The following is a 25678-nucleotide window of genomic DNA, read 5'->3' on the forward strand; positions in this document are numbered from 1 at the left end:
CCTCAAAACTCTTTCCCTTGCCATCATGCCTTGACAGTGGCTAGGCTGATGGTGCCCTGAGACATCTGTCTATCACGCTGACCAACTCTTGTCATTTCCTGGTCCTCCCCGATCTGTCTGGATCCATCTGCTGGTCTCTTGTCTTGTATTATACTTCAATTGGAAGCTCTTTGGAGCAGGGACTGTCTGTTCTGAGTGTACAGGGCCTAGCACATTGGGGTTCTGCCCCATGAGTGGGACTCCCAGGCACTACAGTAATACAAATAATAATGAGTTATCAGGTCAATGTAAAGACTACAGGGGAGGGGAGGGTTTGTCTTGATGTGCTCATACATGTGGAAACACACTGCCTTGTCTTCCCTAGGATTTTACCTCGTGTTTGTTCCACGTACTAACAGGAGGTAAGAAAATACCGTCATTCCTAGTGAAGACGTGCCTTCGGAGGGTTTGTTTTGGGGTTTTTTTTCTGATGATGAAACCTAAAACCAGGTGAATTCTGGGCGTGATTTCCTTGTGGTCATTTTGCACCAGCTGCCTACTGTTCTCCTGGTTCCCACCTTCCCTGTAAGTTCCTCTGACGAATTTCTTGCCCCCCGACCCCCCGCTTTGGCCTTGAAGCACTCAATTTGTGCCCAGCAGCACACAAAAGTAGATGGGTGGATTGTTCATTATTCTGTTGTCTTGTGTTTTCCAAAGGACTGGGAGTCCATCAGTACCAGTGGATTGACTTAAGTGCCTAAATACGGTCCTAAGAGACCAATTTTAGCCTCCCCCTCCATGTGTTTTGAAGATCTTGGGCTTTTGACTTTCATTGATTTCATAGAGTGTAAGCCAGAAGGGACAATTAGATCTAGTCTGACCTCCTGTATATCCCAGGCTATTAAATTTCCCCGTTACTCCTGTGTTGAGCCCAATAACTTGTGTTAGACTAAAGCATTTTAGTCTTCTGGAGTCTAAATTGTAAGTGTGCCACAAATGGAGAATAAGGTTGCCACTCTCCAGAGCGGTTGCTTGATTCACAAACGCAGCTAAAAACACAGCTTGGTTTCTGTCTGCACTGCAAAACTGACATGTGCTTTTAGCTGTGTTTGGGGCACAACTCCATTTGTTTGCGTCCCTTGATGTGGTATATTCTGACAGTGGAGCTGGAACTGCACCATATCAAGATGTACTGTACCACAGTGTATTCGTGTGTGTGTGTTTACTGGAGAATGGGGTCTAAATATCAAATGATTTTCTTTCTGTGTGTGTGTAGTAGATGCAACCTGCAATAAGGACCCCCAGCTTCAGTAGCCACTTCGAAATAATCTCAAGATTTGTCTCTTGCATCTTACAGTTTGTCTACATGGGAAAATGGACTGGTATAGCTATTGCTTTGGAAGCAGATTAAGCCAAACTGAAAAAGGTGCTGCTGTTCCAGAATAAGAGAGTGCACACAGTGAACTAATCCAGAATAACTAATGCACTTTCAAGTCACACCCTGCCTTATTGCAGAAATAACTTCCCGGTGTAGACAAGACCTAAATTAGACCCTTGGTTTAAACAGTAGCCAGCTAATCTTTTTTTGATGGTCCATTGGATGGCTGCTTGAGAGTGGTTTGCGTGTTTGGTCAACACTAGATAATTATGCAGACTGTATGTGTGTGAATATATAATTATACTGCGTATATGCTATATATGTGATGGACAACCTGATTTGCTTGTGTCCTGTGTAATGCGCACACAACAACACGGATTACATTGAAATGGCATATTCATTAATCTAATGACACTGTGTAGGTGTAAGTATGTATGTAACTATATTATGTGCCTTACCCCTACCCACGTGCATTTGTATATGTAATTACTCTGGATATATGCAAGTGAGTGTGCTAATCTCTCCGCTTTCGAGTGTAAATTCAGCTGCCCCTCCAAACAGTGTGTACGGTACAGTATATAATATATAAATGCCTGACGGAAAGTAACTTTGTTCTTTATAGATGGAAATGTGGAAAATTAACAAGCGGCTCTTTCTTTGGGACACACCCTGCAAGTGCCTCCGCCGCCTAGGAGCGCACAGCCGCCTCTTGGAAGCCAGGGCCTTGATTTACGGCCCTGGCGCTGACAGCTCACTGGAACCCACATGCTGTTTGCAGCACCGCCAAGCTGGGCTATGACCCTCCGACCTCTCCCCCTCCACTCCCCCCTCCTGTCTCTGCGCTGTAATAAAAACCTGTCTTGCAGGCAGGACTACAATGACTTTGTTGTTCAGAAAGGTACCCCTCCCCACCCCCCCCACCCCAAAAAAAAATCTTTAAAAGCAAAAAATAAGGAACGTATGAGGAAACGGACCTGGGAGCAGCAGCCCGGATTACCACAGGATTGTTTGTGTTAGAATTTATTCCCTTCTCTTTGCCTGCTCTCAGCTCCTGAATGAAACCTCTCTGTCCTGTGCTTCTCTCACTCTTTTGCACGCCCTCTCGGTTTCTTTCACACGTTTGCCGTCTTTCACCAGCTCTCGTGGACGCTTTGGCTCTTCCGCACGTTTGCGCACGTGCGTTCTCTTGTGCATGCCTCGTGCTCACGCACTCATTCTCGCTGTTACTCTCTTCCTCGTGCCCTGGTGCACTCGCTTATTGGGCTTGCATTCGTTTTCCCCCACCGTTTTCCCCCACTTGCTTTCACAGCGTGTTTTTGCACACGCCTTGACTGGCAATCTCACTGACTCGTGCTTTTCTCCAATGCCAGCAAAGTGTTTCATTTTTAGTTAATACAAGTGACTTAATAAATATTATTGAAAACAAATCAGTGAACGCTCAGGAAACTAACAACACTTTCCAGGCAGACGCCCATAAAATAAACAGATTCATGTGCCGTCACTAGCAAGTACTGCTAAACTCCTCTCCTGCATTGCTGAAAATTATCTGCAGAATGTCCACATTCTGTCACTGGTTATTCATTTGGGGGTGAAATCCTGCTCTTTACTTGGTCTACTCCTCTGGTAGTTATATGCTCCCCTCCAGGCACCTAACAAATGGATTTAGCATCACCGCACCCCTGTGAGGTAGGCAAAGATTAGCATGCCCATTCTACAGATGGGGAACTGAGTCACAGACTGGCAAAGTGACTTGCCCAAGGTCACACAGGGAGAATCTGTGCTATAGCTGAGAATAGAACCTGCCTCTCCTGAGTCCAAGGCCATCTTCCTCCAACAAGTGAGCTGCTCTCTTTTGGTGCTGTTCCTTGCCATTATCCCTCTGTCTCTCTCATCCAGTTAATCTTAAGGGTATGTCTACACTGCAGTCAGACACCTGCAGCTGGCCTGTGCCAGCTGACTCGGGCTCTGGCTAAGGGACTATTTAATTGCAGTGTGCACATTCAGGCTGGAGCCTGGCCTCAAGGACCCTGCGCAGTGGGAGGGTCTCAGGCTTCAGCCCCAGCCCGACTGTCTACACCGCAATTAAACAGCCCCTTAGTACGAGCCCTCAGAGCCCGAGTCAGCTGGCATGGGCCAGCCGCGGGTGTCTGATTGCAGCATAGACATGCCCTAAGGGGCTTCCTGAGACTGCTTTATCCTGTTGGCTGTACCAGTAAGTGGGTCTGTCTCCGGTTGGATGGTGTCTAGGTAGTGAGCGCATACACAGGTAGATAAGGCACAAGGAGCTTGAAAAGGGAAATTACCTCTTCTCCTCCACCACTCTCTCATCTTTTTTTGTTTTTGTTTTTTCAGGCTCTCCAGGTGGCAAGACAGTTCCTTCTGCAGCAGGCCACGGGGCTGACCTCTCCTAGCAGCAATGAGAACAAGCAACCCGCAGTCCAGGTGAGGCAGAGAACCACCTTCACCCAAACCCTTATGGGAAGTGTTCTACTAGCACAAAGAGAACTCCTCCACTGGGTGGTTGGCACAATCTCCAGAAATTCATTTCTGTGTCCTGGGTGGGCTTCCCAAGATCGCCTCCGCAGCTTAGGAGCGTCATTGACTTTCAGCAGGACGGTGCTCCTAAATGATTGCGGGTGCTTTGGGAAGGCTCGTCCATTTACAGACACATGTGTGCATACGCTCACGCTCCCTGCCATAGAGTCCCTGGCTTAAAAACACCTACAGGGAGGTCACGTGCTCCACTACGACTCCATAAGATTTTTAACCACTTTGTAGAGTCCCTCTCGAGTCCCTGTCCGTATCCTTTGGGCTTCACCATAAGAGAAGTCAATGGGGGAAGGAAGGGACAATGTCTCCGGTATTTTGGATACAGGTTAAATTTCAGGAGAGGAGTCTCCCCCCTCTCTGTTCGCTGGTTTGGGCTGCTGGTGCCAGACGGTGAATGCTTAGGGGGAGGATTAGGACAGCTGTTGCAAATCCATCTAACTTGTGGCTTCTTCATTTCACCCAAGGCGAAGTTCTCCTGCGTATGTGGGTTCTGGGGGGCAGGCCGGGCTCTGGTAGGGGGAGGCTGTTTTTCCAGTAGGTGTGTATTAATGAGCTGTGTGTAAGGGGCACATGTTTATGGTGGGAGAGGGTTGCGGGAGTGTAATATTAGTGTACGTGGGAGATTTGGGGTTAGGGGGAGAGTGTGTGTGAGAGCAACAGAGGTATCCATATATGTCCTGGGACCATATGGAAGGACATGACCCTAAGGCTATGTAGCTATCGTGAAGAGTCTTACATCAGGGTGGTGGGGGGAGCAGGGTCAGTTTATTTTATAGTCTGACCCAGGATGACGGGCAAGGGTCCAGGAAGGAGGTGGGGTGAGTGGGTGTTGCCAGGTTAGAGAGGGAGCTGGGGTTAATGACCTGGCCTTTCACCTCTGCAGATCTGGCTTTAAATCCCAGCTCAGGTCATGAGTGGAGTTGCCTTTGGTGGACTCCTGTAAGGCCCCATTTGCCCGCATCATAAAACCCACAGTGCATCCTGGCTGCAAAGCAACTGGCGGTCAGTTCAACAGGAGCCTGGATTTGGAATCCCAAGCAGGGAAGGGGGCTGCTGTGGGTCAGGAATGAGGGATGTTGGCACATCTGGGGAGCGAGGGAACAACAGCTGCCTTCTGTATCCCGGGCTCAGGCCGGTCCTGTTCATCCCTCTTCTTCTGAGCACTAAATTGATTCACCAATTAAACATGAGGGAACAGGCTGGGACTTACCCCTCTCCCCACAGAGTGGTCCTGTTGCTCTGTAGCTGTCTGGACACAGCCCTGGATTTGGCAACCGAGGACCTGGAGAGAGAGAGAGATGGAAGCAGATGCCTGTAGGGCGTTGGACCCTGCGGAAGGACAGGGCGAGTCTGTCTGTACTGCAGTGGGAGGGTGCAGCGCTCCCCTCCCAGGAGTCTGCGACACCCCACCCATGGGGGAGAGTCCCCTGGAAAGCATTCTTGGGGCCAGCAGGCCCATGTGCTGGGGCGAGATGCCAGGACAGCTAGTGCCCGTGGCTCTGTGGGGGGAAGGGTGATACGCGGGCTCCTCCCAGGAGGCAGGGCACTGCCTGCCAGAGGAAGCTCGCTGGGATCACTGGCACTACGAGGGGGAGGTACTGGCAGTGGGGTTTGAACCTGGGACCTGCAGCACTGAAAGCGTGAGCTAAAAGAGGGACTCCTGAGATGGTAGCGGTAGTAGGTCTTTATCCTCTTACACAGACCGGCCACGAGAGGGAGACAAATACCAGGGTGGTTTACCCTGACATTGACAGGGCACTGCTGAGGGGGAAACGTGGTGCTGCCAGAAAGCATGGCTGGCAGGAGGAGTAAAATTGCCGCAAGAGAGAGGGAAAGGGGGCTGACCATGGTAATGACCTCAACCCCCTCACCTTTTCACAGGCAGTGTCCTTCTCTAACCTCAACCTGTTGACTGGCAGCCTCAGCCACGCTCCAGCAGGTTCCTCCCACGAAGGGGGGCCAGCAAAGGGGGCCTAACTCCAAAAAGAGAAGGAGAGAAGCAAGGCCCAAGTGAATGTAAAGTGACAATTTAAAGAGCTGTGCAGAGGGGCTCTCCCTTCAGGCTAATTAAATTTATCGGCGAACAGCAGGTTACCTTATTAGAGCCACGTGGGTTTAATTAACAAAGGAAAGTAATTAGCACGAGTTCTCTCTGAGCCGGAGGTCCTTCCTATAGCAGGCAGAGCTGGCTCCAAAGCCCGCTGGACGTGGGAGGGGGAATCTGGGGCAGGAGGGAGGAGAGGAAGGTCGGTTTCTGCTCATCCAGGTGCCCCAGAGAGCGAGATCCATGGGACAGTTTTGTTGCTGTTTGTTCCTCTCTCCACCCCCACCCCCCCCCTCCGGCAACGCGCGCCTGGAATGAAACAGGGATTAAATTCATCTCCCCCTTCCCTCCCCCCCCCCCGGCTTTTTATTATTGTTTTTCCTTCTTCCCCCTGTTTTGTTGCAAGCTGTATAATTGCCTCCTGATCTTTTTCACCCGTCTCTCTCTCTCTCCATCAGGTCTGTCTTGTTCTCTCCTTCCCTCAGCTCTGCACCAACAGCATTATCGCTGGGGCTGGGCAAGGGGATGTCTTTGAGCGCCTGGGGGGTCTCCACCTCCCTTCCCCTCTCTCGGCAAACCTGATATCGAGCGCATTTGCTCCACCTCATGCCTTCGTTCCCCTTGACCACAGTGTGCTTCAGATCAGGCCTGTGGCGTGTTGGGGGTAGGAATAGCCTCTCTGGGAGAGCAGTGGAAGTCCCGTTCCTTGAAATCTTTTAAATTTTTAGACGGGACAAAGCACTAGGGGAAGGAATCCCACCTTGGCAGGGACGGGAGACTGGGCTGGGTGGCCTAATAGATCTTTCCTGTCTCTGATTGCTGCAGGCTTGAAACTCCCCAGAAAACCTCTATCCATTTAGCAGGATAGGATGGAGTCCAGAGCCACTCTGAAACAGGTCTCCGTTTTCGTGCCACCTGCCTCAGAGGCGCAGACCCCCTGCAGGGACAGTGGACCTGCTGCCGCCTGGCCTTAATGGGTTTGAAAGTGAAGAGGGAACGGATGAGGGGAAATCACAGCTGCGGTATTAACAGCAATAATTAGTCAGGGCTTCTCCCGCACAAGCAGGCAGCTTTTTCCAATAGTGTTTTCAGGAAGGAAATGCAGTCATTGGATGGAAAATATCTTGAAAGAACAAAGACAGTAAGAGTGAAGTCAGATTCCGGTTACATATCTCTGTGTGTGTGTGTGTGTGTGTGTGTGTGTGTGTGTCTATTTCTCCATTTCTCTCTTTCACGTTCTGTTTTCCCTCCTTCTGTTTCTTCTCCCATGGTGTGTCTCTCTCATTCTGTCACTGCCTGTTTATCTTCCCTTTCACCCTCAGTCTTTCGTGATCTGCTTTCTCTCTTGCGCTCTTTCCTCCATCCCACCCCTCCCTTTCGCTGCTGTCTGTCCATCCATCTGGCTGGCTTGTTTGGAGTTAAGAGTCCGGCTTTCTGCCCCCTCCTCCCCCTTTTGTCTTGCAAAAGAACTTGTGAAAGTTGTAGGCTATATGAGTCAGGAATAGCAGCCTGTCTCCCCGCCCCCTCCTTCCCGGCTTGCCCCTGCCCAGCAGCTGGAGGAGGATCTGAAGGAGGGGAGATAGAGGATTAAGCAGACTCCTTTGAAAGGAAGTTTATCTAACGGGGAATGGTGTGGATGAGATTGACCAGGAGGGTTTCTTCAGACTGAAGTGGAGAAGGAGAGAGGCTATTGTATGGTGAGATGGCGGCAGGCGGGGAGCAGGGCTTCTCCACCACCAAATCCAGGGTGGCGAAGGGGGGGCAGAGAGCATGGAATGACTGGGGGAAGCACACTGCTCTTGGAGGGAGCTATGGAATCAGAGGCCAGGGGAGACTTTTGTGAGGTTAGGTTCCTAAGCACCCGTCACTTCCATTGACGTCAGTGGGTGATGCAGGTGATCAGCACCTGTTCAGGATTAGGTCCTGAAGGGACCGGTCCTGCAACCCTTGTGTTCTCACTTGTGTGGCAGGAGTATGGGCTGGCTCCCCAGGCTGCTCTTTGTCTGGCTAGCGGCCTGATCCTGCACTGGGCTGCTGAGCTCGCATTGACTTCAAAGGGAGCTGAGGGCACTCAGACCTGCTCAGCACCGCCCTGTGGAAGCACAGTCGGGTTGGCCGTAGAAAGTGGTTTCTCTTGCGCTCCTTGTGCAGTGATCTGGTGAGCGGGGCTCTGTTCTGCAGAGCACTGCCTGTCCTTTTCAGGCTAGTTAACACCATTAGGTTTCATTTCAGCTCCTCTCTCCCCACCTTGGCTGTTATGGGACTGGATGAAACAGACTCTGGGGGTTCAGTCTGGCCTGATTTGCGGCTCTCGGTTAAATCCAGATTAAAAAGCTCCTCTCTTTCAGCTGAGTTTCACTTGGAGATTTTTGGAGTTGGCTCAAAATGAAGGGGGCACAATGCCCCATTCAGGCTGAAACCAGTCCCCCAAACCCCCTGCTGGCATCTGAGGCCCTCACGCAGCAGTCAGTCCTCTTTCAGCAGAGAATTTAAGCATATGCTTGACTTTAAGAACATGCTCAAGTCTCGTTGATTTCAGTGGGACTTAAGCACATGCTTAAATGCTTTGCTGAGTTGGGGTCTACTGGATTTAAATAGAAAAACTGCATGGAGGTTAGGGTCTAATATCAGCTGGCAGGAGGAAATGTCCTTAATGTCCATTATAATAATACTTAGCTCTTCTATACTACTTTTCATCAGTTGATCTCAAAGCATATTACAAAGGAGATTGGTACCATCATCCCCATTATACAGATGGGGAAACTGAGGCACAGAGAGGGGAAGTGTCAGTCGCATCGTACCTTGGATATCATGAAAGGTGGCCACTGATATATTTTTTTGATGTCTCATTTTTTGGGCACCCCCTCCCTCCAACGCAAGTCTGATTTTTATTCAGTGGCGCTGAGGATCCGCAGTTCCCAGGGATGCCAGTGAGAGAGGTGGACGCCCAGCACTTTCTGCAAAACCAGGCTCCAGGTCTCTCAGTTGGGGTGCCTCCATTCTTAAGTGCCTTTGGGCCTCAGTATGTCAGGATCCTGCCCCTGTTCTAAGGATCCTTGCTGATAGGGGAACATCTGGGGCATCGAGCCGGCTGTGATAGTTAAGAGAATGATGCTCATGTGTATTTGAAAAGCAATAAGTAGCTGCTGAGCTTGCGAGGACTCGGTATTTCAAATGTGGAAGCTCCCCCAATCCTCTTTCCTTCGACATACCCAGAGGTGCAGTCAGGGCCGGCTCCAGGCACCAGCTGAGCAAGCAGGTGCTTGGGGCGGCCAAGGGGAAGGGGCGGCACATCGGGCTCTTCGGCGGCAATTCGGCGGAGGGTCCCTCGGTCCCTCTCGGAGGGAAGGACCTGCTGCCGAAGAAGAAAGCGGTGTGGTGGAGCTGCCGCGGATCGCAATCCCGGCTTTTTTTTTTTTTTTTTTTTTTTCCGCCGCTTGGGGCGGCAAAAACCCTGGAGCTGGCCCTGAGTGCAGTGCACAGTTCATGTGATTGCTGCAGCTGGGGTAAAAAAAAGTCTGAAACCTTACAAAAAATTGCTTTGCACCATTGAAACAAAACCTCCCCTTTTTCTCCCCTAAAAAAGAAATTGCATGTGGGTGGTTACTGTCACTGTAAGTGGGTTCTTCCCCCAGCATGGCATGGTTTGTGTCCCTACATTTCCGCCCCCAGGAACTTAATAACGGAACTGCGTGCAGGGGTGCTAGATGATGCTGGAAGAATCAGTTCAAGACGTGTTGATAAAATACCTAATGCCCGGTGCTTTCCAGCCTCACTGGGGGTGTGGTGTCACAGGGCTGGTGTTTTCTGGTTCCCACGTGTGTTCCCGTCTCCATGCTCCGTCTCCTGTGTGAAAGCCTGCCAAGTCTTAGCTTGTTGATCATGAAAGGGGCTGAGTACCTGCAATCCTAGCTGACCTGAATGGGAGTCTCAGGATGGGTCTCATAGCTCCATGGGCAGGTCGCTCTGAATGACCTCTCCAGATCCAAACTCTCCTGAACTCTGTGTCTTGGGTCACCCTCTAGCACTGAACTTTCCCAGTGAACTGCTACAGCTGTTAAGAGGCTGGGGATCAGTGATGGGCTGTTAGAGCCAAGTCACTGGTTCAGATCCAGCCCATGTCACCAAGTGGATGAAATTTAACATTTGGTGGCTGTTCATTGGCTCCGTGTGGGATGAGTTGTGGGGGGGGGGTGTCTCGGTCTATATCCCATTAGCTATGACTCTGGATCAATGGCTCTCAACACTTGCGGTCCAATCAGCACACAGCTGCGGCCCATGTGACATCCTCAGGGCCATACAGATAGTGTATATATTGTGCGGATGCAGCCCACATAACACGCAAGAGAGCTGCATGTGCGGCCCACAGTGGTAACTAGGTTGAGAGCCACGGCTCTGGATACTGGAAGCCAACCTCTGTGACTTTCTTTTAAAAGTGAGTTTAGTGCTGATTACCAGAATGATGGTCCTGGAGACTGAAATCTCTGTTGACCTTTAGAACAGACGTAAGAGAGACATTGACAGCTGCCCCACCAGTGTGCCTTGGAAGGGATGCCCTCTAGAGGTAAGAAAGGGGGTTTGATCCCTATTCCCACTCACTCTTTGGATGGCCAACAAGCGCCAGTTGCGATGGGAGCAACTTGTGATAAGGATGCTGCCTCCTGGGATCTGGCCCGAGACCCACCAAGCTCATTTCCCATCAGCTGCCAAACAGCCATTCGGTGGGCACTACTTTGGGTCATTGTCACCCTCTGCCTGTTTTGTACCCAAGGTCTGGAAGTGTCAAGCTGTATTGCCTGTTTCCAGTCCCTGTTAGAGACTATGCAGCTGGGATTCCTGTACTGCCACTGTCCCATGCTGCATCTGCTCTGTGGATGAGTAGAGGTCATGAACCTCCAGGCAAAAAGGTAGCAATTTCACTCCGAAACCACCCCCCTTCCTGTCAACCTAGAAGCCATAGCATGGATCAGCAGGTGGCCAGCTAGGAGATAACATCCCATCCTGCTCTCTGCCTGCTGGATGGGAAGGGGGAGACTCCTGTCCCCTGTGGGACGAGGTCTTTGGGGCTAGAAATGTGTCCATCATGGGAGAGGGAAGAAGGGCGCTGAGGCAGGAGCAGAGAGTTTGGAGCAAACTTGAGGAAATTGCTTTTTCTTTTGTCTGCTGTGGCAGGGAGGGCGCTGGAGCGGAAAAGTGTATTTTGTTGATTTGAAACTTGAGTGAAATGGGTAATGAAGACAGATCAATACCGGCCCCTCCGCGTTCCCTCTTGAGGAGAAATAGAACAGCCCCTTTGAACTCTGCTGGTACAGCGCTGAGATTTTTCCACTTGAATCTGCAGCGCCCAGATCTAGGCCCCTTTCTCCAATGTCCCCTTCCCTTTGGCTGGCTGGCCTCTACCAAATAGCGATCCCTAACTAGTGGCTCGGTCCGCACCCTGCAGGCTACAGGAATAACACCAGCCCAGGGGCCCAGCTGCTCCAAGGAGAGCAACGATGTTTGGAGAGTGGGTGACCAAGAAATCACTTCAATTCTGTAAGACTTCGTTGGCCTGACCAGCTAGACGAGTATTGCCAAAGGGTAAGGAAGAGAGCGCCCCGCTCAGGTATTTGTCAGAGGGAGATAAGACACCCCCCCACCCGGATAGACGCCTGCCTTTGGGTTTTGATCCTCTGTGTCCGTTTTGTCAGCGATGCCCGTTCCCAAGGTGGTGCCAGCCTGGGACGTAGTGTGACGCTTTCTCTCCCTGGGGTGTGGCAGATTTTGAAAGGGATTGTCAGCCACAGGAAACGTTCAGACAAGGCACGCTGATACGTAGGGATACGTGAGCCATCTTCCTTTTACCTACTGGGGTGCCTGGCACTGGCGAGGATGCGTGCAGGTGAGATCATACAGCATATTCATAACTTGTACATGTGACTGAAACATCAAACTCACCTGCTCTCCTCTGCACAGGTGCATACACCCGCTCACGTTCACCCACATACTTGCTCCTGCCTTCACCTTCACCTGGAAAGGCTCCCTTGCACGTCTCCTCTCCTGGGTGCGCTCCACGGTCTCGCCCTGGATCAGTTCCCAGTTGCCACTGCACCCTGTGAAATCACTCTCAGCAGTGTAGAGAGTGCACAAAATGTGTGTAAAACCCAACCAGAAAGAGGAAGGCTTGTGCAGTGGCTAGGGCACTACCCTGGGCCTGGGGAGACGGGTTCTACTCCCAGACTGCCCGTGTGAGCTTGAGTCACTCACGTAGTGTCTCTGGCCAAGATTTCTTAAGGTATTTAGGGGTTGTGGCACTCAGGGTTGCAATGCCTAAGTCTCAGTTTAAAAAGTGATTTGGGCACTTAAGGGCCTAAATCCCATTAACTCTCAATGGGATTGTTGTCTCATAAGTGCTTAAACCCCTTTGGAAAGTGAGTTTTAGGTTCCTAAATCAGTTAGGCATTGTAATGCTGAGCGCAGCAACACCTACATACCTTGGAAAATCTGGGCCTTAGATCCCCATCAGTAAAATGGGGATAACCGTACTTCCCCACCTCACAGGGCTGCTGCGGGGATAAATACACGGGAAAATTGTGAGATGCTCAGATACTGTGGTGATAGGGGCCGTATAAATACCTAAGAGATCTATCCAGGTAGACCATTCTGCATTTGTAGCAGTTCATACTCACACTGGCTACTCATGGTATAAGGTAATGAAGAATCAGTCTCCTGTTCTCATCTGTACGCAAAGTTCACTCTCTTGTTCTGATTCTCCATGGCATGTGTACATTGCTTGACGCTCTGTGAGCCTAATCTTGCTTCTGTTGAGTTTTACTATTGACTTGAAGCAGCAGAGTAGATTCCAGGGACTGTTTCCAATCTTACTTGGTGGGTTTTAAATTGGGAATCGCTCCACAGAAGTCAGTGGCATTATTCCGGTGTAGTATCAGAATCCAGGTAAGAGTATTTAAAGCCCTCGTTGTTGTCTTTTAAAACGGAGTCGAGACCAAATAAACCCCAGAGCCTGAAATGCAGGTAGCAGCTTCCTGCCGCGCAGCTGGAGATGTGTCGGCCTGATGCTTTCTTGGGAGCCAGCAAATGTAGTGACAGGGCTCGGGCCGAGGCTTGCTCTCAAATGGGGTGGGGATTCATAATTACAATCTGGTGGTGGTGTTTTAGTCCAAATTCAAAGTGAAATGTGTTGGGCCGTCTGCCTGCATGGAGCAGTATCCCAGGTGGAGAGTAGATGAGAGTGTGTGCGCTATAGGGGGGATGTATGGCTTATGTGTCTATCATGGTCCATCCACTTAAAGAAAAGCCATTCTAAGGTTGGTGTTGGCCAGGTATTTGTTCCCTTTCCTCGTTTAGCTCTTCCCGTCCCCATAGCAGACCCTCTTGATGTGTTTTGTTGATTTCAGATTCAAAAAGGATGTTCTTAAACTTATCTTCATTTTTATTATGTTAATCATGGCTTTTGAGTTCCTATCGTACGGTGCCCTGAGCTCTGTGGCCAGCATACGTGCTTTCAAACTAAGCTGTAGTGTGCATGTGTGTATATATGTACAGTGTGTATACATAAATACACATCTTGATTGGGCAGCGAGATGCACACAGTAGGCCCATGTGCTGTTTTATGGTCCCACTGAAGTAAATGGGATTCTGGCATCTGTCTGCATGGGACAGATTACAGGATCAGGGCCATAGCTGTGCAGCTGGGTTTGCTCTTCTGTGTTAGCTTTTCGACTGGGATATATGGGAAAGGGTTTAGTTGAGCAAGAAAAGTGACTAAAGACCTTTCTCTCTCTAAATGCTCTAACTTACTGTTCCCACCTTGCTCATTATGATGCCTGACCCCTTTGCGCTTCATGTAGTTTCCCAGCTTCTTGGAAATATGCTCCTATGATTAACATTGTTTCTAACTGAAGCGGAAGATCTGTCCATTAACTCTTTGAGGCTGGGCAAGTTGTGGGTCTTCTAATATTCCATGTGCTAGTGGGGAACGGCCCCAGCCCTGACTTGTGAAGATAAATTGCATCTCTCAAGCTTCAAACTTTTGTGTCTCCTGAGATAATAAGAGCATTCACTCCCTACGATTGTGGAATCAGGGGTCCCCACTACCCCTGCTTCTCCACTACTGCAAGGTTCCTGGCTGGGATATCAGCTCCAGGAATGAAGGGGGTCTTTAATTTCTTCCTTCATTGAGTTTCGGACTTCCTTATGCTGCCCCAGTAAGTCAGACTCCAAGCAAGAAGGTAGTTCAGTCAGCATAGTCATTCAGTGTGTGGCTTTCCCCTGTTCTGCTTCACTAATGAACCTCAACCCTGATCTGGAAGGAACGTTCTCTTCTGGGTTGCAAAGGAAGGTTTATTTTTCACAATGCTCATTCAGTCCTGAAATCTCATTCCTGTAAAAATGCTCCCTACCAGATTCTGCTCTGTGACGCTGGTGTAAATCCCATTGAACACCACTGGCTTCTGTGAACTTGCTTCAGATTTATACCGAGAGCAGAACTTCCCCTTTAACATGAGACTTGTTTTCCACCCACAGACTGGTTATTCCCCCCCATCCCCTGCCGCCCTCCCGTCTCCGGCGCGGTGGGATTACAGCCAACACAGCTCAGAAAATCACCCCTTTCATGCCCCCCCCCCCCGATTCTGTTCTCAAATCAGAGATACAACATCAAGGCATTTGTTCAAGGGCCAAAGCTGTTAGTAAGCAGTTTTGTGGAATGGCAGTGGGCCAAGGAGTGCGTCATTCCCTTCTTTAGCTCGCTATCTGGCAGATGCCAGCTATGACACATAATACAGGCCATTCTTGGAGAGAAGAATCCAGCAGTCCAGGCTGCCCAGGCAAAGCTTTTGTTGTGGTGGTGGTTCTTGGAGAGTTAATATTCAGAAAGAGGAAAAAGTTCAGCTCCCAGGGAAGGGAGGCACTAGGATGGCTGGAGATAATCGAGATGAAAGAGGCGTGGTGGGAGCCGTTGAATGCTGTGTAGACTTCCAAATGGCCATGCTGGTCCCTTCACCTCCATTTGGACCTGCTGCGTGTTACCATGATATGCTGTTGCTTTTCTATACCGCCCACTCTGCGCTAGGTGCTGCACGAAGAATAAAACCCAACCCCATCATGCCCCAATAATCTCCTACTCTGTTAACATCTACCACTACTTAGATGCAGGATAAGAGAGTGGCAGTTAATGCCAAATGGCACGCTGCCTTTATGTGATGGGAGAACCGTTCAACCTGGCTGGGATTTGAGCCCCTAGTGCTCTAGCTGACAGATTTGAGCATTAACCCTTTCTCGCAAGGGTTCGTCTCTGGTTTGGACACGGTAGATGGCTCATTAAAGTGCTATGCCTATAACACCAGGAGCCCAGATGGCCGAGATTCCGGTTTAGCCACATCCCTAGATATTGGTCATGGCCCTTGCAAATGAACGCCCGAATGGTGGGTGTATTGCAATAGCTGTGCGAGTGAGTCGTGCTTTGGCAGCAGGGCTCACGTGACTGTGTCTCCCATTAAGCCTGTCCCAAGCACAGTAGCTGCAGGCGGTGCGTTAAAGGGCTCCAGGTTAAGTAAGCTGTTCAGCATCCATGTTTTTAGACATCCCCTGGGTACGTGCTGCTCGGTTTGCTTTCCTCTTTATCATCTCAGATGCCATTAGGCGCCTTAGCGTGGCTGTTACCAGGCCTGTGGAGATAGATGGCTTGGCATGCATCTCCTCTGCATGGAGAGCAGTGGCAACCAGGACAGTTGTTAAGTTTGAGCAGCTGGGGATCCAACTAGACCCCTGAGTTAGGAACTGGTTGCGAATGATGGGGGGTGGAGAGGGTGAAATAACCTCCGCCAATGCTTCTGTTTGCTTCTCCTCACGCACCGTGATCTGAGGATTGAGGCTTAGGCCCTGCGTTCTCGTGCATGCCCCAATCTCGCCCAGACCCTTGGCCTCATTCTCCGGCACATAGAGAGAGCTGGGCGTCCCCAGCGAATTGAAAATCCTTCATGTCTCTTCACTGACTCTCCCAACGGCCTCACGGACACGTTGGCTAAGATTAGATGCCCATGGTGCCCCTCATAAGAGAGTCCTGCGTCCGAGCCCTTTTGGGGCCAACTCCACATTGCTTGTCTGCCTCTAGGTTTGACATGAGGATCATTGTTTCCTGGGGAAATCTTGGCCGTGGTGTGAGGTAACCCTGGTTGACGGTCCTGTTGACTCGCCTAGTTTATATTTTTTGTTTGATGCCTCACTTCATCTCTCTGCCTCAGCTCCTCATCTGTGAAATGGAGATAATATGCCCCCACCTTTCAGAGGTACTGTGACATTTATAAGGTGCTCAGGTACCGCAGTGATAGGGGTCATGTAAGTACCCAATAGGACTGGGTGAAACTGTTTGCGATTGACAATTGGGTTTTCAACTCAATTAATACTTTTGTGGACATTTTCCACTTTTCATAGAAAATTGTGACTTTTTGTCAATAAACCTCAAACTTCTGGTTTTCACCTGAAAATTTTTGGGGTGGGAGGGGGGAGGAGGAAATCTTCATTTTCCAACCAGCTGTAGTACCCGGACCCATGGTGCCCTGAAGGGGCTTGATGTTAGCTAGATAACCTGAGCCAATGGTGCAGCGAGACTGGAACCTGTTCCCCCACATAATGCAAGTCCTGGAACGAGAACTCTTCAGCCTCAAATACACATCTTACGGGAACCAAAGCCCAGGTACCTGGCTTGTCTCCTCTCCGCCCCCACTTCTCAAGAAGCCACAAGAACTGTTCCCCATGTCAGCTCGGCGTCGTAGCGCAAAGGGGAAAGCCATTTAAGGCAGACAAAGGTTGTATGAAAATATAATTCTGCTTTTGTTAGCAACCATCAAACTCTAAAAGGCACCGCTTTTGTTTTCTTGTAACGTTGTGAAAACCTCATGTCGGATCGAGAGCTGCGGTCCTCACGACTAATCGCTTCTCCTTTGTGTTTTTAGATTATAGGGGCAATTAGTGTTGTCAAAACCTCTGGCAATTCTCTTTGCTCTTGACAGGGTGTCAGTCCGCCGGGCGAGAAATGGAAGGTGTTATAACTCTCCGGTAATTAGAATGCCTCTGATTTGAAAATGCCAGCAAACGTGTATCAAATAGGATGCGCTGCGTGGTGGTTGGGGCGGGGGAAGACGTTTGGATGGGGGATGCAGATGAGCGATTAATTACAGGCTCTCATTCCGAGCATGTTGCCAGCTGATGAATGGCAAAGGGAAATTAGCGTGAGGCGTAGCTCCCCAGGAGCGGGCACCGACCCTGTGCTCTCACTTATCCTGGTGCCGCCACTGCATGGATTTGTGTGTCTAAATCTCCAAGTGTCCACTGTTGGGTGAGAGAATGCCCAACTGGTCAGATCCTCTACCGGGCTAGGGAGAGTGGTGACACCAGCTTATCAAACTGGTCATTTCATCTAATTCCTAGAGGAACAGATGGTGGAGACCACAGCTACCGCTAAGGCTGTTTAGTGGCTGCCTTGCCCTGGTAGCCAAAGAGCCTGGACTCTGCATTGCAAGGCAGTGGCTTTGCCATGGCACCTATTGAGGCCCCCTCAGTGATACGTTTGGTCTTGTGACCAGTGTTTGCAGATGTCCCAATGGCGGGAGGACTGTGCAGCTATTTGCAGGGACTAATTTAGCACTTACTATTTCTGTGTGTGTGTTACCGTACCACCTAGAAGCCCAATTCATGGCCCAGGACCCCGCTCTGCTAGGTGCTGTACAGTCACAGAACCAAAAGGCGGTCCCTGCCCCCGCAGTGCTTGCACTTTTCCTCCCAGAGCGAGGAGGGCAAGCAGTCCGGCTTCTGCCCGGGTGAAGCGCTCCTGTGGCCTTGATTTCCTTGGCTGACTTTCATCCAAGATGCTTCAGTTGCAGCCTCTGGGTGAGCATGCAACAATTAATAAATAACTTTACAAGAAGTCAGCTGAGAGAGAGAGATCTGAAATGACAAATGAAACTCAGCCCACCCGGGACACTTCCCTCTAGCAAAAAGTCTGAGTAAATAGATAAGCCTTGCAACCTTTCTCAAAGGTCAGCAAACTCCGGCTCAGTTGGACCAATAGGGTGGAAGGGGAGCAAATTCCATGGAGGGTAGCCCCCTCCATGAGCTCTGCTACCCCTGGCTCCGCCCAGCTGCTGAAATGAGCCTTAAGGGAAGAAGCAGGTCTCTTAAGTAGGTGGGGTCCATATTGTGGAGATCAGGCATGAACTGGGACTCTTGGGTTCTGTTTCTAGCTCTGGGAAGAAGTGTGCTGGAGTGATTAGAGCTGGGAGCCAGGACTCCTGGGTTCTGTTCTCAGCTGTGCCGCGAAGTGACCATAAGCAAGTTGCTTCACCTCTGTGTGTCTGTCAAATGGGGCTAGTGGTTATCTGCCTCTGAGACAGTTGATTGCAGACAGCTCTGCCAATACCTTCAGATATACCTGGAAACATATAACAGGTCACCTGTTGCATAAAAGAAGCACAGGTTGCTGTGAATAATCAAGCCACCTTGCTCTCCAAACTCTAACCCTTCCTGCTTTACGCATGGGTTGTTCTTTGCAGCACCCTGGCAGCACAAATCCTAATGAACACATGTCCGGCTCTGTTTGAAAAGGGGGGCGGGGGGAGGGCGCACATCAAATACCCTCAGCCACAGTCCCTGGAAGAGTTAGGCTCCCATCAGCCCCTGGTTGGAGCCGCTCCTTTCGTGATGGGGAGGGGGTTATAGTCTGCGGTTGACATGGCCTCGGGCAAGTTAAAAGGACTGGGGGGGGCTCATTCACTCGCAGGGTTAAAAAGTGTAAATGGAGGGTTTTGAGGCCAAGCGCCTCCTACAGATGAGAATAGGTTACTGCAGCTCTCTCCCAGGAAGGTTGCCAGAAATGCCTAACAGTGCTGGGTGTGAGCAGCTACTTAGCAGTCAGGGGCCCGTGCTTTATTTCAGTTGCTCCCTGCCTGGCTCAGTCTCCCCCTACAAGGCTGGGACCAAAGTAGGAACTGAGATCTCCTCTCCCCATGCCCCACACGTGCTCTGCCTCCAGCAGGACCAGAGAGCGAGGAAAATCTTCTGCCCGATTTTCCCCTCCTGGTAACCCGGCCCTCAGCTATCGCAGGGTCACTTTGGCTAAGACCAATCTAGCATGGAGCCTCCTTGGAGAGGCAGGCTTCCCTGCTCTGGCCAGCCGAGGTTACCTGCTTTCATGGTGACGGAGGGCATCGAGGAGAGTTGGTTTAGGTGGAAGAGATTTTCTGCAGATGTCCAGGGAGGGCTCGTGCTGAATGCATTTCCACTTAGAGGCGAGCGTTGCAGGGTTAACATGGAATGTACAATAGCTTTACATTCCATTCCCAGGTGCTGACTACAGCTCACCCCCCTGGGCCAGCATTGCAGGGTCAAACCCCTGGAAACTATTCTGGGGTGATGTCTGCCCTCTGCCTGGATATGGGGGTGGGCGATAGGGGGGCTCTGAAATTTTCAGGATCCCCCCATTTTTTCTGGCTCTTAACTTGTCTGGGGCGAAACTCGTTTCCAGAGCAAATGCCCAGGACTTGACGTCCAGCATTATCCCAAATCACAGGGGGCGTTCTAACATAACAGAAGTCCTCTTGGCCAGCTCTCCTAGCCCACCCGGTCCTTGGCATGGTAATTATGGGTTACTAATGTCAGCTGTAAATAATGGTTGGATAGAGATGATTGATACATTCCTCATGTCTCTGCAAAGCCTGATAACTTCTCCACGGTCTGATTTTTAGAAGTACTTTGGCTACCAGTGTCCCCTTCCTTTGGGGGGAGGGATAGCTCAGTGGTTTGAGCATTGGCCTGCTAAACCCAGGGTTATGAGCTCAATCTCTGAGGGGGCCACTTAGGGATCTGGGGCAAAAATCAGTACTTGGTCCTGCTAGTGAAGGCAGGGGGCTGGACTCAATGACCTTTCAAGGTCCCTTCCAGTTCTATGAGATAGGTATATCTCCATATATTATTAAATATTATTCCCTCCCCCTTTTTGTTTCTAGTTCTATCTCGCTCCCTCCTTTAAGTTTAGATCAGTGCCTTGAGAAGGGGCGCAGCACCCAGCACCTGTGCTGTGAAGCCCTGTGCCCAGCTCGGGTGCCTGCCATGAGTGAGATTAATTAGGACTGTGGTCCGTGGAGCACTTAAGTGTGGCTTATGGAGAGCTGGTTGGCCCATACGATGCTGGCTCTTCCTCCTCCTTTCTTAGTGGCTAAATCATATTAAAGGAAGCTTTGAAAAGATCACCAGTGGAGAGGGTGGGGGAACTGCATGGCAGCCAGTGGGGAGGGGGGGGGAAAGTCCCACGAGAGAGCCTCTCAAGATGTGGGGCCCATACTCCGAATAAGGCCCTGTGTAAATCACGATTTCACGGAAATCGTGAAATTAGCCCAATTCCGTGCTGCGCACGGAGCCCCAATCCCTGCTCTGGGCTGGGCTAAGCCAGGACAGCTAGCACTGTGTGGTGAGAGAGACACCCCCTCGGATAAGCATGGCTAGCCACCGTCTCCTGTCCCCCCCCCTCCCCAACTCCGTTGGGATGGGGTCAGCCCACGAACCCCCACAGGAGCAGGCCCGAGTGCTGGAAAAATCGCAGCAGTTCAAGGAGGGACTCGGCAGCCGTACATATCCCATGAAACTCAAAGAATTTGAAGCTGCTTATGACACGTAGCCTATGAGCTAGAGTCCCAGTGGACTTTGCTGCTAGGAGGGGCTGCTGGCCAAACACTTGACACTCAGGAACTGCAATCTGTTCTGCGCAGGCGCTTGCAGTGGTATCGGAGCACCTCGGTGCTCCACTTCCCCCGCGCCCGCCACACACATGCCAGTTACCCGTGCACATCAGGTGGACAGGAAAGCCACTTTTCCCTTCTGCCTCCACATCAGACCCCGAGCCGCTCGGCTCAGGCAACCCCCAAGGAGGGTGCGCTCACTGCAGGTTGGTCACGGGCTTCTTCCGACCCACTTCCAAGCTCCTGTGAGTGACGACGACCCAGTTTGGGAGCCGCAGCTGCTCTATTTCGGTCGTTCTGGAGCCCGCGCGGATGGCAGTATCCAGGACTGGCATCTCTTGATACCTTTCATGTTGGGATCTGCTGCTCAATCCCTTGCCCTTGTTCCCACCTCCTCCCGGCTTATCACCAGTAAGAACTTCTGCTCGCCTGGGGTCAGCGCTCCCCCTCCGCCCCCCGCTGCAGCAGACTCTCTGACCCAGCCTGCTTCCAACCGGCTATGTATTAATGCAGCTGCTAGAACCAGTTTGGAAGGTGAAGAGGTGACATTTGATTGACAAGCCCAAATGCCTCCCCTTCCTCCCCTTTCTTCTGGGGCCCCGAGCTTGTTAGGTGTGTTTTAGAAGAGAATTTAAGCAATGAAGGGAAGGGGAAGGCGGGGCTGGGGGGAGTGGGAACGGGCACTAAACTCACCCTAGAGCTGTTGCAAAAGATATGGGTTGTGGGTCCCCCCTCTCCCCCACCCAGTTGTTGCCAGCACCTTCCCCGCATGCTGCAGTTCAAAGGGTGGGGAAGAGAAGGTCCTGGCTGGAGGGCTGGATTGTGGGTCCGAAAATGGGATGTTGGGATTCAACACCTGAGCAGTTGACAGCAGTTCACCTGGAAAGGGCCACGGACAGCCTGGGCCTCCCTCCCCATTTCTCAGTCATCCTGTCCTCAGATGACCCTGCAAGCAGCCCCCTGCCTTGGTTTCCCTCTTCTGGGCACTTGCAGTTCCCCTCTTCCAGGGGCTAATCGCCTGCCTTCAGCCTCCACTGTATGTGATAAGGCAACCCCACTTCGACTGCCCTCCAGCTGTGGCATTACAATCATGCTTGCCTTGGTTTCCCCTTTCTTCCAGAGACCCCGGGACTCCACACAAGCCCTTTTCGGGAGTAATTTATTATAAGAAATCCCACAACCATAATCCAGATTTCCCCAGCACTGACCGAACGGTACATTTATTCATTCTCAACTCCCAACAGTCCATCGGGAGGCCAGATACAGCTCCAGCATCTCTCACCATTCCCCAGCTCTCTGGTACAGCTCCAGTGTCTCTCACCATGCCTCACCCTAGCCCCTCTAGCTGGGGTGCTTCTCTGCCCTGTTATATTCTCAGGCCTAGCTCCAGCTCTCCCCTGGAGACATGGGTGGGATCACCCCTCCACCATTCCCCAGCCTTTAGCCCTCCTTGGCCTCTGGCTCCAGCTTTTTGAGTCAAGGATCCACTAGGCTCTATTGCTTTCAGCCCTCTCTGACAGCAGCTCTCTGGGCTGGGGAAGTTTGTAGGGGACCCCCCCCCCCCCACGCCTGCCTTCTGCTTTCACCAGCCTGATCTGGCTCCCCTGCTCACTAGAGAGCTCTCCGCCTGCTCTCCTGCAAGGGCACCCCTTCCCTGAAGCTCACAGCCAGGGCCGGCTCCAGGGTTTTGGCCGCCCCAAGCGGCACAAAAAAAAAAAAAAAAAAAAAGCTGCGATCGCAATAGCGATTGCGATCTGCGGCGGCAATTCGGCGGGAGGTCCTTCGCTCCGAGCGGGAGGGAGGGACCCTCGCCGAATTGCCACCGAATAGCTGGATGTGCCGCCCCTCTCCGGAGTAGCCGCCCCAAGCACCTGCTTGGCAAGCTGGTGCCTGGAGCCGGCCCTGCTCACAGCCCAGCTCTGCTCTTCTTTTGAGCTCGCTCGTGCTCTCTGTGGACTCTGGGTTCTGGACTCTCCTTCAAGGAACCCCAGTCGCCTGCCTGAGGACTGTGAACTCTGTTGCTTTTGGGCCGTCTCATTTGTAACGCTCAGGGCAGCCTTGCCCTCCTCATGACACCAAACTAGGGCACACCTGGAAGAGAACAGCGGGGCCCAATTTCATCGAAGGGGCCAGCTGCCCTGTTACACTTCCCCAAACTGAGGCAGATGGAAAACACACCAGCCCAGCTGGTCCATGCCCAGAATGGGGCAGGGTGGGGAGCTTTAGTTGACCCCAGGGAGGGGCAAATTGGCACCTGCAATTGCCTAAAATAAGATTTGGGCAAGGCTCTGAGTCCCCACAACTTCCTTTGGCTGGATGGGAGTTGTAGCTCCCAGAAGGTGCTCAGAATCTCACAGGATCGCGCCCACTGTGTGCGCCACATTCTCTCCAAATCGTACACCTTGCAGCTCAAGAATCTCTGCCCCCACCTTCCCAATGCATAGCAGCAGTGGGTTAGAGAAGTTCTGGCTACCGGTTCTTAGTAAAAAGTTCCATGAGGACCCTAAAGATGGGTAAACCTCTGACCCCACCCCTCTCCCCCCGTGGCTTTTGAGATTCAGATAAAATGGAGTCCGGATCCAAACCAGACAGGGTTTTGCTTTTGCAAAACCCAAACCTCTGCTGGTTCGAGGGCCTGATTTTAAAGATACAGAGCATCAATTTCCCCCCCCCCCCCCTTTTACAATTGGATTTATGGGTGTGCAGTGCCTCTGAAAATCAAGCCCTTAGGCAATGACATCAGTGCTTGCAATTTTATCTGGCGATTCATGACGTTTGCTTAACACCTCGGCTCCTGGAATCATGTGATTACGTGAGAATCTCCACTTTCATTTAAAATGCAAGTAAGACTGTAGCCTTCATGACTGTGGAGAAAAGCTTGAAAACATGACCCCCTTAAAGGCTCAAAACCAAGAAGGGAAATACCCCTTCCCCAAGGAAAAAAAAACCCTATATATTAAAAATCTCATGGCTCTTTTGGGCCTAACTCACGGCTTTTGAATGCTTGGTCTTGGCGATGCTGGCTACATTTTCAAATCCTCTTTGCTAGCTCTGGGACCCAAACCAGTTTTTGAGGGGTTTTGGAGCCGGGCTTAGCAGCCCTATATTGAGGGAGCATCATTCAGGGAACCCCATGTCTGATTTGACTTCAAAGTGGGTAGGACATTCCTAAAGCAGCTCTGGCCCAGCCTACCAAGTCTGGAATTTTGGGGAGGATTTTTAAGGGCCTGAGATGGAGGGGAAACTCTGTTTCAGCCTTAACGAGGGAGCGACGGATCTTGTAGCTGTAGGTGAGAACTTCTTCCTGCGGACTCAGCGTGGGGTTGTGTTTAACGCGCTCTCGCTCTCTGTCTCCACAGGTCCCCGTGTCTGTCGCTATGATGTCGCCTCAGATGATCACGCCACAGCAGATGCAGCAGATCCTGTCTCCTCCCCAGCTCCAAGCTCTGCTACAGCAGCAGCAGGCGATCATGCTGCAACAGGTAGGGCCAGCCTAGGCCTCCCTTCCTCCATGTACCCTATGAGGCCGGCTCACTGAGCTCTGCATCCTTATAAAAAATAAAAATAATAAATAATCCTTGCCCCATGCATGCAAATAGGGTCAGCACTGGCCTGCACTCCACCCCATTCTCTCCAGTGACATTGGCCTCTGTGTAGGGTGAGGCTGGACCCCCTCTAAAACAGTCATGCAAGCAGCCTGGCCCTTTCCCTCTCTACGGCTGTCTCCAGTCCCCCATCTTGCTTGCCCTAGGGATCCCAACCACGTTGGCACCATGGAATGGGAAGAATTTTAATTTATCAATAATCCCACTGCAGCTGGATTCTGCTGCAGAGTCAAAATCCCTACAACAGCGTCTACATTAAAACCCGTTCAGGATTTGGTTTTCAGTGGGGAGAGGCCTGAGCCAAAGCCTGATGGGCGGGACCATTTGGGTCAGGCTTCGTGGCTCGCCCTTGTCTCTCTAGTGGGCCCCAAGCCTCAAGCTTGACTCTGGACTCTCCCTGAGTTGGGGCAGGTGTTTGGATCCAGACCCAGACTTAGCAGCTTGGGTTCGTTCCTCGGAGTTGAGCTTTCTCTGCATTCCAGAACACACACACACACACACAGACACACACAGACACACACAGACACACACACTGCAAAATGAGTGGAAAAAGAGGGGTGGCACGCGCACACACACACACACACACTGCAAAATGAGTGGAAAAAGAGGGGTGGAGGGAAAGAACTCCAAAACACAAGGACGTGGGTAAACATCTCCAGCTGGGGGGAAGGAGGGGGAGTACGAGAAATCCCACAAGCATCTTCCACACCCTTCTCTTGCCTTCTGTACCTGTTTACTCCAAACACGCTGATAAGGATTCAAGGTTGGCCCCAGGGAAAGAACAAAGGGTAAACACTAACCTGGGTGGAGTCCTTCTCGGAGCCTCTTTGGAGCCGGATAAAGAAACATGTTTGACTGCAAATTAAACAACCCAGGCCAGAATAGCTTGCATTCTCCACCAGAAGAAAACCAAACATCACACCTCTCACCTCTTGACCCAATGTTCTCGGAACCCTGTTCAACCGAGTTACAGAGACCTGGTTTTGATTGGCTTTCGGGTAAACAGCTTGGCTTTCCAAACCTGTTCCTCAGACAGAAAAAGAAAAGTTGCTGCTGTCAATCCTTGAGCTGATAAAGGTTTCCCAGCATTCAGCAGAAGCCAAGGGTTTCCCGGCTTTGTGGATGCTTCTTTGTGGCTTTTATGGAAAACAAATCCATTGGGAACAGTTTATTTGGAGACGGGAGTGGGGGGAGGAGGGAATCTTAGAGCTGGAATTTACCTCTGCCTGAAAATCCAAAATATGGAACAAAAGCACCTTTTATCAGATGATCTTAAAGTGCATTACAAGCATTAATTAAGCTTCCTGTGTAGTTGTTGTTGTCCCCATTTTACAGATGGGTAAACTGAGCGGAAGTGGCTTTCTGGGGATAGAACCCACGTGTCCTGGCT

At 51.1% G+C, this 25678-nt stretch overlaps 1 protein-coding gene across 6 annotated transcripts in view; it reads left to right on the top strand.

The window, feature by feature from the left end:
- FOXP4 (forkhead box P4) overlaps positions 1-25678 on the top strand; it is an 88680-nt gene that overhangs the window by 17842 nt on the left and 45160 nt on the right. For 4 of the 6 annotated variants that reach the window (XM_065404198.1, XM_065404201.1, XM_065404199.1 and 1 more), the window contains exons 2-3: positions 3710-3799; positions 24043-24165. In XM_065404198.1, the coding sequence (XP_065260270.1) occupies positions 3710-3799; positions 24043-24165 (213 nt within the window). The remainder of the gene's footprint in view (positions 1-3709; positions 3800-24042; positions 24166-25678) is intronic. The other 2 variants (XM_065404203.1, XM_065404202.1) reach the window with 1 other exon arrangement.

The sequence above is a fragment of the Emys orbicularis genome, chromosome 4 (assembly GCF_028017835.1).
Source record: "Emys orbicularis isolate rEmyOrb1 chromosome 4, rEmyOrb1.hap1, whole genome shotgun sequence".
Lineage (NCBI taxonomy): Eukaryota > Metazoa > Chordata > Testudines > Emydidae > Emys > Emys orbicularis.